This window comes from Oryctolagus cuniculus, chromosome 18 (assembly GCF_964237555.1).
Source record: "Oryctolagus cuniculus chromosome 18, mOryCun1.1, whole genome shotgun sequence".
In the NCBI taxonomy this organism is placed as follows: domain Eukaryota; kingdom Metazoa; phylum Chordata; class Mammalia; order Lagomorpha; family Leporidae; genus Oryctolagus; species Oryctolagus cuniculus.
In genome coordinates this window covers 66,242,522-66,258,834 of record NC_091449.1, presented here as the reverse complement: position 1 = coordinate 66,258,834, position 16,313 = coordinate 66,242,522, and the positions used below count along the sequence as shown (strand labels likewise).

Genomic DNA, 16,313 nt, shown 5'->3' with positions numbered 1-16,313 from the left:
CCTGGGCCATCCTCCACTGCACTCCCAGGCCACAGCAGAGAGCTGGACTGGAAGAGGAGCAACCGGAACAGAATCCGGCGCCCCGACCGGGACTAGAACTCAGGGTGCCGGCACCGCTGGCCTAGTACACCTTTCTAACAGGCCTACTCAAAACTGGACTGAGAAAATGAAGCGGCTGGGATCGGGTCAGCCACAGACACTGGGCACAGGCAGCCGCACTCCTGTCACCCTACTTTCATCGTGTTTCACAAAGCAAACTAACAGTGAGATTTCAACACGTGCAGAGGTGGTAAGCTGTATCACGTCACATTTAAGGTCACATGACAGAGCATTGAAAACATTGAAAATGAAGTTCTTTCTTACCTTAAGTGCACACAGAACATGTCCCAGGGATGGGAAGTTTTTATTTGTGAAGTAATATTTAGCGAGTAAAGTATAATTATAATCCTCCTATGACTTAAACACATATTTTAAAAAGCACGCATTTCTCATTTTAGGTTAAAAATAAACGTCCAGGGGCCGGCGCTGTGGTGCAGCGGGTTAAGGCCCCGGCCTGAAGCACCAGCATCCCATGTGGGCGCAGGTTTGAGACCCGGCTGCTCCACTTCTGATCCAGCTCTCTGCTGTGGCCTGGGAAAGCAGAAGAAGATGGCCCAAGTCCTTGGGTCCCTGCACCCACGTGGCTCCTGGCTTCGGATCAGTGCAGCTCTGGCCGTTGCGGCCATGTGGGGAATGAACCAGCGGATAGAAAACCTCCCTCTCGGCCTCTCCTTCCCTGTGTTAACTCTTTCAAATAAATAAATAAATCTTAAAAAAACAAAAACAAAAAAAAAAAAGTCCAACGTCTTCACTGACACACAGGCCGGCGCGGCCCTCTCCTGGCTGTGAACAGTACACCCTTGCAATGAGCACCTTGTATAAGCTCTGATACAAAACCACACAGCTCTTTAACAGGCTTATGAAGCCCAAAACACTGCTGCCTGGCCTGCTGACTGCTTCCTCCTGTTAGGAGAACTCCCGAGCACGAAGATTGTTCAAAGTGCTGCATTTTGCGTGGGGATAAAGCGCTTTCTTGAGAAAGTCGCCGGCTGTCATCGCACTGCGATCACAGGTGCGCCATCTCGGGAGGGATCCCACCTTCCACAACAGGGCACGCTCTCTGCAGCTCCCTGCTCATCCTGACGCACACGGGCGTTCCAGGAGAAAACCCTGGGGAACCGGGCAGGAAGTCTCAAGAGTCATGGAGAGAATTCCTGGGAGACTCAAACCCGGAGCGAGAGCCGCCGCCTCCTGGGCGCCACGACTGCACAGAGCTCTGGACCCGCGACTCGGCTGCACTTCACCGCCAGCCGCCCAGCGCACGGCCCCGAGTCGCCTGTCTTCTGGGACGCGCCCCATCAGGCACACTCCTCGCACTTCCAACTCCTTCTTTAACGGAAAAGCAACCTGTGAGTCACGCGACTCTGTGCTGGGAACTGCTCCGACTTCAGAGCCTTAGCACTGGAAAGTTGTGGGGAGCAATCCGGACTAGACTGAGTTACTGGAATTAAGACTTATTCTATGCATCTGCTCTCCCACCATATGGCGCTGGGAGAGAAGTAAACAGCTTCTACACAGCTGCCTCCAGTTCAGCTAATAAACTGTAGGACTTGCTCCTGATTGGAGGAGAGCAGCGTACTCGGCGTGTGGGCAGCCGAGTTGGGATTGGTGGAAGAGGACTATAAAGGAGGAGAGAGACGGCATGCACCAGGAACATCTAAGGGGAACATCTAAGGGGAACACCTGTGCAGCCCCCAGAGAGCCGGCCGGCGGAGTGCCACTCCCCTGCGGAAGTGGGGAATGTGGCCAGGGGGAACTGCCCTTCCACGGAGGTGGAAGGGATAGTAGCCAACCCGGGAAGAACCAGCAGCAAACCCGGGGAGGGCCGAGCAGACGAAAGAACAGCGCAGGGTCCTGTGTCGTTCCTCCACGAAGAGGGGGAGCGACATAATGGTGCCGTGACTCGGATATGAAGCCTAGGCGGGGTTTAGTGTCGTTTCTCCACGAAGAGGGGGAGCGACAGAAAGTGAAATGCTCAGTCCCGCCTGCTCCGCCTCCTCCCGTCCAGCTCCCTGCTGGGGCCTGGGAAAGCAGCGCAAGATGCCCAAGTGCTGGGCCCCGCACCGCGTGGGAGACCGGAAGAGGCTCCTGGCTCCGGACAGGCCGAGCTGCGGCCGTTGCGGCCATCTGGGGAGTGATCCAGTGGCTCAAAGACCTCTCTTTCTCTCTCTTCCTCTGTCTCTCAAATAAATAAATAAATCTTTAAAAAATAAAAACTTTTTAAAAAGTTCATGGAAAATGGAATTAAAGACAGGCTTATTTAAAAAATAAAAATTAAATTAAATGCTAACTTTGGGCTAAATTCATAATTTCTCTTTTCCTGTCAAGAGCTGACTTCGGTGTGATAAAACTCTGAATACAATCCATTTACTCAATACAAATACAAAACAAAATAAGCATTGAAAAAAGGAAAAACCCCATGTCATTCACAGAATAACGTATCTTAATATAAAAAGAAGTAGTATAGGGACTGTCTCGTCAACGGTGCCTGAGAGTATCACCGCGCACGGCGTGGAGCACAACTTCCAGGCAGCAAAGCCTGAAGGGGGCTGGTCAGGGGCACAGATTTTCCCCTCAACACAAAGGTCAGGCACCCCGTGCCGCCCCGGCAGCTGACGGCTAAGCCCTGGCACCCTCCGGGAATTCACCCTGACGCCAGGCCCAGCCGTGAGGTCCTCCGTCCGGCGGCCGACGAGACGGCCGCCCCTGCGCTCCGAGCGCCGCTCTACCATACCTGCGATCCTCATGGCTGCGGGGTCCTCGGACGCCGGAACCACCCCCTCTTTGACTTCCACCTGCTTTTCGGACACCAGGGGGGACGTGGCAGGAGGGGAATACTTGGTTTCCACATAGGCCACAGGCGAGGAGGGCGAGGGCTTAGAGTCGTGAAAGAGGCTGGCCCAGGACTTGGCGGGCTGGCTGACAGCAGTGGCGCCTGCCGCAGACACGGCGCAGTCGGCAGGGAGGGAGGCGCTCTCGGGTTTGGCTGTGTCCGAGTCTGTGTCCCCCACAGTGTGCACCTCCACCCCGTTGGCAGCTGGGACCTCCCCCGAGGATTCAAGTATTTGTCCATTAGCAACTCCAAGGTTTTCAGTAGTATCGGTACCAACGTGGGGCTGAACCACCGCTGTCCTTAACAGGCCTTCTCGGCCAGTCTCCACCGGGAGACAAGACTGCTCCACCTCAGTCCCCTGGACCCCCTCGGGCTGCCCTGCAGTCCTGGGCTCGCCGTCCAGCACAGTGTCACTGACAGAGTCCGTGGAGTCCCGCGGGCTGTGACAAGTCCTGGACGGGACGCACGGGAGCATGTCGTCCAGGAACTCCGCGTCCTCCGTGCCCACGCTGTTCGGGGGCGTGGAGTTGGCGTGGCCATTGAGCAGGGCTCCCGTGGGAATACTGTCATCACCGCCATCCCTCAAGTAACTGTAATAGCCAGGGGGCCGCTTCTTCTTCTTTTTCCGCTCCCTCTGTCCAAGACCGCCCGGGCCGCCATCATTCTCTGAGGCGTCTGCCTCCACGTGAGAACCATGACCCAAGGCTGGGGCAGGGCCTGGGTGCTGGCAGTCGACAGTGCTGTGGCTGGCTTCCTTGTCTGTGCCCTCAAGGGTCTTGCTGGAAGCCGGACACCCAAGAATGAACTCGGGAGCCTGAGGGTTCAGCGTGCTGGAAACACCGCAGCCGGGGGCTCTCGGCAGAGCGGCGCTGGGCTCGATGACCTCATTGACTCCAAACTCAATTCTCTGATAGTCTTGTCCTGCCAACGAGAGGATTCACAAACTTCCCGTTAGTGAAGCACAACCCACAGAAGCACTCCTAACCACTCATCTCCTTTTCTAAAACGAAAACCATTATCCTTCTCCTAATTAACAGGCTATTCTTTACTGAAAATAATAACTACAAAGTTTTACTTAAGCGAGCAACAGAAAAAACAGAAGCCTGAACATATCTTAGCTCTCTGCGTAGCTCAAGAAGACTTCCGGAAGGTAAAGTCAAAATGAATCCGTAATAGAAAGCCAACAGCAGGGACAGGGCTGTGGCGTTATCGGGTGAAGCCACCTAAGGGCACCATATGGGCACCAGTTTGTGTCCTGGCTGCTCCACTTCCCATCCAGCTCTCTGCTGTGGCCTGGAAAAGCAGCAGAAATGGCCCAAGTCCTTGGGCCTCTGCACCCACGTAGGGGACCTGGAAGAAGCTCCTGGCTTCAGAGTGGCCCATTTCTGGGCACTATGGACATTTTGGGAATGAACCAGTGCATGGAAAACCTCTCTCTCTCTCTGCCTCTCAAATAAATAAAATAAATAAAAAGCAGACAGTGCTGTGCCTGTTTGAAAACACCCTCAACATGAAGTGACCTCACCACAGCTCTCTCCACGCCTCTGACAAGGGAATGTGCGTTCTGGAGAAGTTACAGAGAAACAATCATGAAGACGAGTGCTGGGACTTAACTACTGCCACACGGGCCTCGTGTGGAGCCAGGAGCCACGCAAAGAGCCCCCCGCTGCAGGATCTGCCAGGGGCTCTCCCAACGGGGCCTCCAAGACGGCCTCAACTGATGGCCGCAAACAGCGCCGGCGTGGACGCGCCATCACGTCCACTCATGAATCCCTCCTGGATCAGCTCCAGGGCAGTGAAAATACTTCCCAAAGCACCACGAGATAAAGGCAGGCCTGGGAGTTTCTGGTGACCATGGAAGCCCTCCAAGACCTCCTCCCACGAGCCACACACTCCACACTCCAGTCACGCCCTGACTCCCGTCTGGGAAACCAGGGCGGGGCTGCCATCAGCAGCATCGGCAGGGTCGGGCACCGCAGGGCTCTCACACCTGATGGAAAAGTGTGCGCTCTGCAGCCAAGGGCAGCGCGTGACCCTCAGCTCACGATTCCCTCCCATCTAAGGCGAGGGGCCAAGGTGCCGTCAAGGACACATTTCAAGAAAAGAATCGGAGTACTCAGTACTCAGAAGAGAGCACAGATCCAGAGGCGGTCGTGGGGGCAGAGGCAGCGCAGCTCCCTGGGCGGAGTCTTCGCTGGTTCCGACATGGCGGCTCCTGCAGCGTGAGGGGTGCGGATCCTTCTCCAGACAACACAAGTTCCTGGGAAAGATCCCTGGTGATGGTCCCCCAAGAGCAAGTTTGCATCAGAAGCCACCAACAGAACGGTCTGGTTCCTCTGGCCACTGAGCATTTCATTTTTGATTGCTTGGAACACAATCACCAGAGAGATGAGTTTACTGTTGCACCCAGGGTCGGCTGTCCATTTCACATTCAGGTGTCACTTATTCCAGCATGTTCCGAGCTGCAGTGCTACACGGCCTCAGACAGCCTGCAGGGAGTCACCCAGGAGGTGGCCCCTTCGGGAACTGTGGCACCCACTGTGCAGACACAGGGAAGAAGATGCACGGAGCCTCGCGAGCTCACGCAGGACCGTCTGCCACACAGGGCCCTCCGCACCTCAATTCACAACCTCACCAGATCACAAACATTCTAGAACTTGAAGTGATATGAACCGAGCCGCTTCGATACGCCCAACTGTGCCCAAACATTTACCCAACAGAGCGTTCGACAGGCTGGGGAGGCGCAGCCACGGCGCGTCCATCGGAGGGGGAGGGGAAGGCCTGCGAACAGCTTCACATTCAGTCAGTACACGGGGTAGATGAACTGCACGCGCTGGTTTACCGGGGGAAGGAGAACCAGCTCAGACAAAACAAGGACACGCTAATGCAGCCTTTCTCAGAGTCTGCTCACTGCAGGCAACGCAGCACAGTGGCCTGGTGTAGGTGGGGTGGGAGGGGTGGGGGGTGCAGGGTGATTAGCAGGGCAGGGCCCCTGCCAGGGAGTTTACCGCAGACAAGAGCGCCGTGACGCTTTATCAAACGAGCACTCTGGACACAGCAGAGCACGTTCCAATCAGAAGCTAGAGAAGGTCAGCAGAACTTGGCGTTAGCTGATCTGGAGTGTGGGGTGGGTGAGGCACAGGGCATTCTGGGCACTGGGAACTGTCTCAGGAAAGGAGGACAAGTGCATGCTGGGAAGCAGCCTCCTGCAGGCTTCGAGGCATCGGGAAATGCATCCAGCAAGTGGACTGAGGGCTCCGACATCCCAGACCCCGCTGCACCACAGACAGACGGACAGACAAGCACGCCCAGACGCCAGCAGCTCAGCACAGGCACTAGAGAACAAAGGGGCTTCTGGGACAAGGGGCCTGGTGCCCACACGCAGACAGGCGGCAAAGGTGCCCGCTGGCTTCTGCCGAACACAGACGGACTTGGAGGGGAGAGAGCACAGAACAGAGGAGCGGGCTCAGCTAGTCTCTGAAGAGGGTGGCGACACCCGGGGAGCGAGGCTGCGACTCAGCAGCAGGAGGAAGCACCGCGACACCGCAGCAGGCCTGCTCCCCTGAGGGCACACGGCCAGCCCAGACGCCGAGCGCGCAGCAGGGAGCAGGCACCGGGCCGGGGTCCGTGTCACTGCGTGGCCTGGGCTATTACTCGCTGTGTATTTCTCATGACATACTATCAGTTACTCACGAAGCTGCTAATGTGACTGAGAGAAGGAGCACGGATCATCTTTGCAAGGCTCGATAATGCAAATCCCCCCGCAGGTCTGACCACCCTAACCCAACAGGGGACCCAAATCCCTGGCTCCCAAAGCAAACACTCAGAGGCCAGCAAGGGCCGTGGAGGTAATCCAGACTGCATACGTCCCAGGGCCCTGGGCCCCATTAAGCACTGTCTCCTACTCAGCTCAGCGCCCGTGACACAGACCACCAGAGCAGCCGCCCAGGACAGAGGTCACCTGAACGCCCGACACTGAGCAGGACAGGCTGGCACGAACGGACGCTGCAGGGCCAACAGCTCCCAGCTGGCCTCAGACCCTGCCTGGAGGCCAGCGATGGCCCCAGGAGCGAGACAAGAAATACCCAGAGCACAGCTCCGGCGTGAGGCAGCACTGAGAACCGCTCCAGGAAAGCGGAACCCTTCCCTCCACGACACGGCGCGCCTCCGGCACCGACTTTAACACAGTCAGCAGGCACAGCGACTCAGCAACTCAAGCTTCGAGCCACGAGGAAATGCGCAGCGAAGCCTGGGCCAGCCCGTCCCGCTCGCATGGCCGGGACTCAGGGAGGGGAGCGGGGAGGAGCGGCTTACCATCGGGTGGTTCCTCCGCAGCCCGGCCGTCACACAGCACTGCTCCACCGTAGGGAGGAAGCTGCACGAGCAATCAGAGAACGCACTTTAATGTTAACATCCGATGCATGCTATTTGACACGGTGACATTTCTGTACAGTTCTTTATCCTGGCCGCTTCACCCTAAGACACTTCTTCTATCAGAATAACATGAATGGAAAATACAAACCACCTTCGTTTAACTGAAAGGAAGAAATACTACCAGAAAGCACTCAGATATTTAGTAACAGATTAAAAAGTGATCTAGTAACAGATTAACAGATTAAAAAGTGAAGTCCTAAGAAATACAAGGCCGGCGCCGCGGCTCACTGGGCTAATCCTCCGCCTTGCGGCGCCGGCACACCGGGTTCTAGTCCCGGTCGGGGCGCCGGATTCTGTCCTGGTTGCCCCTCTTCCAAGCCAGCTCTCTGCTGTGGCCCGGGAGTGCAGTGGAGGATGGCCCAGGTGCTTGGGCCCTGCACCCCATGGGAGACCAGGAGAAGCACCTGGCTCCTGCCTTCTGATCAGTGCGGTGCGCCGGCCACAGCGCACCGGCCGCGGCGGCCATTGGAGGGTGAACCAACGGCAAAGGAAGACCTTTCTCTCTGTCTCTCTCACTGTCCACTCTGCCAGGAATGAAGGAATGAAGGAAGGAAGGAAGGAAGGAAGGAAGGAAGGAAGGGAGAAAGAAATACAAATGCACTCCAACAGACATGTCAACCAGCTCCTCAGGGGACAGACGGACACTTCCTGTGGGTCCACACCTGCTCCAGCACAGCTGGCAGGGCAGGGCCAGGTGCGTGACCAGAGAGCAGAGAGGCCCGTGAGGAATCACGACGCCCTTCAACCCAGCCACACACTGACAGCTGGACGCCATGTTCCTGGCTTGAAGAGACGGCATGCATCAACAGCATCGCTGATTTTTCTTCTTCCTAGCTGCTCCGTGGTGTGTACTCAGGAGCCGGAACACCAGGGCAGGTGTCTATCCACAAGTGAAGATGTTGTGTGGGACACCCACATCCCATTCTGGAGTACGGGGTTAAGGCTTGGCCTGGCTAGATTCTGGCTTTCCGCTAATGCACACCCAGGGAGGTGATGGTTCAAGTACCTGGGTCCCTGCCACCCACACGGAAGACCCAGACTGAGATCCCAGCCCTCAGCTCTGGCCAGGCCCAGTGCTGGCTGTTCTAGGCATTTCAGGAGTGAACCAACAGGTGGCAGATCTCACTCTACGTGTATCAATAAATAAAATATAAATGATTTATTACTCTAAAAACAATTAGATGGACTGGTTTCGGATGCTCCGTGCGGCCCACAGGCACAGAGGCAGCTTGGTGGTCAAGCACTCCTGGGAGGTTCTGCAGACCGCGGCCAGGGAAGTGGCCTCCTCTGCGGATCTCTACAATGGCCTCTGTGCAGCCAAGTCCATGACCACAAAGACAAGTAACAAACAGGAAACACAGGTGCCCACCACTGTCAGGATTGGAGGGCTGCACACATTCCAGTCACCCTGGGACTCAGGGTAGAAGCACTACACTGACGGCGGCCACTCACGCCTCCTCTGTAGCCAGCCATCAGGTGCACGGTAGACACGGGAGCAGGAGGGCGCGTCTGCGGGGGGCAGTGTACCCCCAGGGCCAGACGGCTGTAGACACTGTGAGTAGGGGGTGGTGCAGAGGTTAAGATCCACTAAAGGGGCCAACACTGTGTCACAGCAGGTTAATGCCCTGGCCTGAAGCGCCGGCATCCCATATGGGTGCCGGTTCGAGACCTGGCTGCTCCACTTCTGATCCAGCTCTCTGCTGTGGCCTGGGAGAGAACAGAAGATGGGCCAAGTCCTACACCATGCCCTACACCCGCATGGAGACCTGGAAGAAGCTCCTGGCTCCTGGCTTCGGATTGGTGCAGCTCCAGCTGTTGCAGCCAATTGGGGAGTGAACCATGGATGGAAGACCGCTCTCTCTCTCTCTCTCTAAATCTTTCAAATAAATAAATGAATCTTAAAAAAAAAAAAAAAGGATGCCACTAGAAACCCACGTCCTGCATCAGAGTGCCTGGGTCCTCGTCTGGGCTGTGCCCCTTCCAGTCGCCTGTAAACGCACACCCGGGGAAGCAGCAGGTCCCCGCCACTCATGGAATTCAGACTGAGTTCCAGGAGCCTGCCTTCAGAGGCACAGTCTCAGCTGTTCTGGGCATTTGGGGGAGTGAATCAGTGGACAGAAGTGCTCTCCCTGTCTGTCTCTCTACCTCTCAAATAAAAATACATTTAAAAAGTTAACATATTTGGAATAGGGGCTGGGCTAAACTTCTACCTTTGGAGCCGGCACCCCACCTGGGCAATGGTCCGTGTCCCGGCTGCTCCTCTCTGATCCCGCTCTCTGCTGTGGCCTGGGAAGCAGTGGGAGATGCCCAAGTGCTTGGGCCCCTGCACCCGCGTGGGAGACCCGGAGGAAGCTGCTGGTTCTGGCTCCAGATTGGCTCAGCTCCAGCTGTTGCAGCCATCTGGGGAGTGAACCAGCAGATGGAAGATATTTCTCTCTGTCTCTCCCTCTCTCTGTCTGTAACTCTACCTCTCAAATAAATAAATAAATCTTTTTTTAAAATTTGGAATAAAAAGAATAACTTTATTCGTTTTGCAAATGACACTAGCATGTCCCCTCCCAGTGGCAGAAACTATTATTTGGGGAGCAAAAAAGTAGAATCATTGCACCATCAAGAAATTTTTTTTTAAGTTTTGTTTTGTTTTGGACAGGTAGAGTGGACAGTGAGAGAGAGAGACAGAGAGAAAGGTCTTCCTTTTGCCATTGGTTCACCCTCCAATGGCCGCTGCGGCCAGCGTGCTGCGGCCGGTGCACCGTGCTGATCCGATGGCAGGAGCCAGGTACTTATCCTGGTCTCCCATGGGGTGCAGGGCCCAAGCACTTGGGCCATCCTCCACTGCACTCCCTGGCCACAGCAGAGAGCTGGCCTGGAAGAGGAGCAACTGGGACAGAATCCGGCGCCTCGACCGGGACTAGAACCCGGTGTGCCGGCGCCGCAAGGCGGAGGATTAGCCTAGTGAGCTGCAGCACCGGCCAAGATTTATTTATTTACTGAAAGCCAGAGTGGTGGTGGTGGTGGGGGGGGGGGGGGTAGTGAAGAATGGGGGGGAGGGGGGAGGCAGGCAGGCATGCTACCTTCTACCCACTGGTTCATTTCCCAAATGCCCAGAGCAGCTGGGGCTGGGCCGGGCTGAAACCAGGAGCCTGGTCTGCCATGTGAAGTGGCAGGGACTCAAATACCCAAGTCACTACCCACTGCCTTCCCCGCGCCTTAGCAGGAAGCTGGATCACAAGAGGAGCAGCCAGGACTCAGGCAGGCATGGACACGGGGGCTGCACCCCATGTCCACCCCGGGGACATGATTACTCTCTGGGGGTGGACACTTCGACGGTGGTCAGTACCCTAGGTTGGAACACCCCCATCCCTATCGGAGTCCCAGTTCAGCGCCACAGTCCGGTTTCAAGCTTTTAGGGAATGAACAGCAGATGGGAGCACTCTCTCTCTCTCTATGTTCAAATTTAAAAAAAAAGGGGGGGGGGGGGACAAGAAGAATCAGTTTCTAGGTCCAAACAGCTTCACAACCACACACATCAGCATGACGTCATCTATTTGCAGAGGGAGCAGAACACTGCCGCTGGTGGGGCTGTGGTAACCACCCTGTCACCCAGCTCAACAGTCCCCGGAACTACCAAACATCGAGAGCAAAACACGTATGAACAGAACATGAACTTGTATGAAGAACAAACAGAGGCAGGAGGACAAACACGTGGATAGGACAGACCAGACAACAAAATTTTAGAAATGAAAACAAAAGCATAAAATTCACCCCCAAACACAAACTAAGCCAACATCAAACACTGTAAGCTAGTTAAGTGAGACACAAACAGCGCCCAGTCTGGTCTGGTGCAGGCCACATCCTTGCCCCTGGACCAAGTGGCCATGCTACAAAGCCCCTTATGGGGGCAGGCGCTTGGCACAGCAGGGAGGTCACCCCCTGGGACACCCAAATCCCACATAGGATGTGGTATGAGCCACAGCCGGCACTTCAATTCAGCTTCTTGCTAATACGCATGTGAGAAGCAGCAGAAGATGGCCCTGCCACCCACAGGGGAGTCCCTGCCTCCTGGCTTCAGCCTGGTGCAGTCCTGGCTGTAGCAGACATTTGGAGAATAAAACCAGCCAAGGGAATATCGATCCTGGGGCTGGCACTGTGGCGCAGCGGGTTAAAGCCCCAGCCTGCAGTGCCTGCATCCCATATGGGTGCCAGTTCGAGTCCCAGCTACTCTACTTCCAATGCAGCTCTCTGCTATGGCCTGGGAAAGCAGTGGAAGATGGCCAAAGTCCTTGGACCCCTGTACCTGTGCGGGGGACCAGGAAGAAGCTCCTGGCTCCTGGCTCCTGGCTTCGGGTTAGCTCAGCTCTGGCCATTGTGGTCATTTGGGGAATGAACCAGCCGATGAAAGACACCTCTCTCTCTGTGTAACTCATTCAAATAAAATAAATCTTTTTAAAAAAAAAAAAAAAGGAATACTGATCCCTCTCTGTCTCTCTGCTTTTCAAATAAAAATAAAGTTCCCTCATGGTGCTGCCACCATGTCTCCTCATCTCGATCCAAAAGACCCTCTTCTGAAATCACATTAAGACCCCAAATTGAGAATAACTGCCTTAACTGAAAACCAGTCCCCCAGGCACGCCCACAGACTGTGCTGAGGCAGAGCTGTGAGACCCTGTGCTGTTCCGGAGGGAGCGCTTGCTCCCTATTTCTGAACACAACACGTCTGCGATGGCTTCACACACGCTCACTGAACAAGCTTACTATCTTTCTTCCACTGTAGAAATTTATTTGGAGCCCACACTTGTTTATTCACTATAGCACAGTTCTAGAAAATACATCAGCTACTTTAAAAAAAAAAAAAAACAACATTAGTATGTACGGTCACACACAAAGTAACCTGATTCTGATCAAGCTCCTGGCCACCTCCTCTTGCCTGTGGCATTCCAACTACACAGCTGAGAGGAGGGAGCCTGGCAGAGAGGATGCGAGGACTCCAGCACCACACACTGCCCCAGCTCAGGGAGCAACGCTCTGTCGGGGTTCTAACAGCCCGTCAAGCACCAAGAGCACAGCGAGACTGGTCCACGCTGCAGCCACACCACAGCGGGTGTGCGCAGACGGTGGCCATGATCTTACCTGCCATCAGGAGGCCAAAGCGGGGCTCGGTGGTGACCGCGGGAGCCCAGCACTCCTCACGCTCACTGTCCCCTCACACCGAGCACTTGCTGTGGCCGGGAAACACCCAGTGGCCGGGGATTAGCTAGCCACCATGCAGGCTCCTGAACTGTAACTGATACAGAGCCGCGGCTCTGGTCCTCGTGCTGGTCCTGGGATGAGGGCATCCACGCTGGTCCCCCTTCCGCGGACTCGGATGCGTCCCCAACAGGAAAGGCAGAACAAACGCTTTACCACCACAGGGAAGGGAAGAATTTCTTAAAGATATTTTTTAAAACTAAAGTTCACGAGCCATGAGGGGGAAAAAAACAATATACTTGATATTGAAGTTAAAAACTAACTCCTGTCACACACAAGGCACATCAAATGTGAAGCATAAAGGCCTTTGTGCTAGGAAGACATGACTGCAACATGCAAAACTAACTAACGATCACGAATCCCACAAACCCATCAAAAAGAAAAGACGGGGCCAGCGCTGCGGTGTAGCAGGTGAAGCTGCCGTGTGCAGTGCCCACACCCCATGAGCACTGGTTTGAGTCCAGCCGCTCTACTTGCAATCCAGACCCCTGCTGGGCCCCAGCACCCACGTGGGAGACCTGGAGGAAGTCCCCCGCTCCTGGCTTCAGCTCAGTGGCCACCTGGGGAGTGGACCAGTGGCAGTAAGACCTCTCTCTCTCTCTCTGCCTCTCTATAACTTTGCCTTTCAAATAAATGAATAAATCTTTAAAAAAGAAAAGAAAAACAAAGACAAGCCACATGATTTTAAGATACGGCTGTGGAGAGGGGTGAGGCCATCGAGACACGCTCACCTGGGTGAACTTGGGACATGGCAGGCAGAACACTGAGGACCCACTCACACAGCACACTGTGGGCAGGTGTACAGATGCCAACGTGCAACGTCAGCAGGGATTTTTAAACATCCAAGCTAGAAACCTCTCCTGCGGTGCTGCTGTAGGGCAGACTAGACTACCCAGAGCCTCAGGAGAGCTACGGTGCTCACCTTCCACAGAGCCCGCACACAGATCCTGCGGAAGCCACACAGGAGCGCCCACAGGGAGACACTCACTCCAGCACTGCACACGGGAGACATGCACCCCAGCACTGCACAGGGAGACACGCACCCCAGCACCGCACACGGGAGACACGCACCCCAGCACCACACACGGGAGACACACACCCCAGCACCGCACACGGGAGACACACACCCCAGCACCACACACGGGAGACACACACCCCAGCACCACACACGGGAGACACACACCCCAGCACCGCACACGGGAGACACACACCCCAGCACCACACACGGGAGACACGCACCCCAGCACCACACACGGGAGACACGCACCCCAGCACCACACACGGAGACACGCACTCCGCACCTACAGTGCCCCAAAGGCAAGTGAATGCGCATTCAATCAATGGCACAGAGCAATTAAATCACAGGACAAATGTAGTGGCATAAACAAATGTGAAGAATGTTAGCTTAAATTAAACAACAGGAGCCAGCACTGTGGCGCAGCGGGTTAATGCCCTGGCCTGAAGCGCCGGCATCCCATACGGGTGCCAGTTCTAGTCCTGACTGCTCCACTTCCAATCCAGCTCTCTGCTATGGTCTGGGAAAGCAGTAGAAGATGGCCCAAGTCCTTGGGCCCCTGCACCCACATGGGAGACCTGGAAGAAGCTCCTGGCTCCTGGCTTCGGATCAGAGCAGTTCTGGCCGTTGCGGCTATTTGGGGAGTGAACCAGCGGATGAAGGACCTCTCTCTGGGTCCCTCCTCTCTCTGTGTAACTCTGACTCTAAAGTAAAAAATAAATCTTTAAAAAAAATTAAACAACCAAAGGATAAAATCAGCAGAGCGATCACAGGACAGGGTTTACTGTGCGGTGTACACACAGGTAGCAGAGAGGAGAGCAGTCAGGGGCCACACTGCAAGGCCGGCAGAGTCCGAGTCTCCGGGAAGGAGACGCCCGTGGCAGCGATCTCTTTCTCGAAGACGTCAGGGCAAACAGTGAAATGCCACCATCAGTCACGTGTAGCCGATGGGCCTAGGAAGCTCCTGTTAGCGTCTATTTTTCAGTACAGGGGAATCGTGCGCTTAAAAGTAAACACGTAGCCGGCGCCGCGGCTCAGTAGGCTAATCCTCCGCCTAGCGGCGCCGGCACACCGGGTTCTAGTCCCGGTCGGGGCGCCGGATTCTGTCCCGGTTGCCCCTCTTCCAGGCCAGCCCTCTGCTGTGGCCAGGGAGTGCAGTGGAGGATGGCCCAGGTGCTTGGGCCCTGCACCCCATGGGAGACCAGGAAAAGCACCTGGCTCCTGGCTCCTGCCATCGGATCAGCGCGGTGCGCCGGCCGCAGCGCGCCGGCCGCGGCGGCCATTGGAGGGTGAACCAACGGCAAAGGAAGACCTTTCTCTCTGTCTCTCTCTCTCACTGTCCACTCTGCCTGTCAAAAAAAAAAAAAAAAAAAAAAAAAAAAAAAAAAGTAAACACGTAACCACCACTTCACACCTGCACACTTCACTCACTGCAACAGCTTTATCTTACCTCAACGGAAGAGCGAGGAGTCACAAAGAACTGATTGAATTCATCAGGACTAAAGTCTCCAAAAATATACTGAAAAACAAAAAAGGGCATTGCTGGTCAGATAAAATACACGAGTTACACACACTCAGGAAAACACGCTACGTCTCCTGACACTACCTGTGAAGCATTGGGTGCAGAATACCCCACACCCTCTCAACTCAACAAACGGAGGGCAAATCCGCGTCCAGAGACAGTGTCTTCCCACGTAAGAGGGAAAACACCACTGAAGCTCTTCTACACGCTGCCGGCCTGAGCAAGCACGTTCTGAGGCAGCGGCTTCTGCACGCACACGCACACGCACATGCACACGCCGCCTCGCCCGACTCTTCCTGCAGAGGGCACAGGTCACAACAGGGAGACAGGGAAATCCCAAAAGGGACAGCCAGACCTGACTAGCAGCCTTTATGAGTCTGTAATTTCTAATTTTAAAAATGTGCTTGAACAAGATGCAGGTCCACGTGACTGCAGACACAGCCTCGTGAACCCTCAGATTTCACAGAACTCTGACTCTCCGGCTACACCACACGGACGTGAGCTTGGCAAGCACCGCACAGCTCCTATCCCCCCAGAGCTTCAAGAGAACCGTACGACCAGATTCCCGCCGTCGAGGCGCTGGCTCATTCACTCATTATTCAGAATCTGCTGAATGGCACAGGCAGCGTGGGACTGGGAGCTGAGAGTACAGCCGAGGCGCCTCCGCTCCTGCACAGCTCAGAGCCTGCCGCCTGGCGAAGGAAGCGACGAGCACGCGACTCAGAAACCGCGAGTGACCATGCAGGGGTACACTCGTTTTTACTGAAAACGCGAACCCGCAGCAGGCATCCCATCCAGGGGAACCATTTCTACAAGGCTCAAGGCAACATTCACCCAAACCGTGAGCAAACAGCAAAACCAAAACCATCTTCACATGGTGTCTACACACACCTGCTCAGGTCCACAGAGATACCGTGTGCTGGGGGCCGGCGCCGTGGCACAATGGGCTCATCTGCCATCTGTGACACCAGCATCCCCTGCTGGAGTGCCAGCTCAAGTCCCAGCTGCTCTGCTTCCTGCTAATGTGCCTGGAAGGCTGCAGACGGTGGCTCAGGTGCCTGCGGCCCAGCTACCCACGTGGGAGACCAGGATGGCGTCCCCCGCTTCTGGTTACCGCCTGGCTCAGACCTCACTGCTGCAGCCGTCTGAGGAGCAAACCAGCA

General features: G+C 55.5%; 1 protein-coding gene across 1 annotated transcript in view; it reads right to left on the bottom strand.

Annotated features, from left to right (window-relative positions):
* USP10 (ubiquitin specific peptidase 10) overlaps nt 1–16,313 on the bottom strand; it is a 68,062-nt gene that overhangs the window by 24,056 nt on the left and 27,693 nt on the right. The window contains exons 2-4 of the mRNA XM_051847334.2: nt 15,079–15,147; nt 7,247–7,307; nt 2,834–3,853 (exon numbers count right to left, since the gene is read on the bottom strand). Of these exons, the coding sequence (XP_051703294.1) occupies nt 2,834–3,853; nt 7,247–7,307; nt 15,079–15,147 (1,150 nt within the window). The remainder of the gene's footprint in view (nt 1–2,833; nt 3,854–7,246; nt 7,308–15,078; nt 15,148–16,313) is intronic.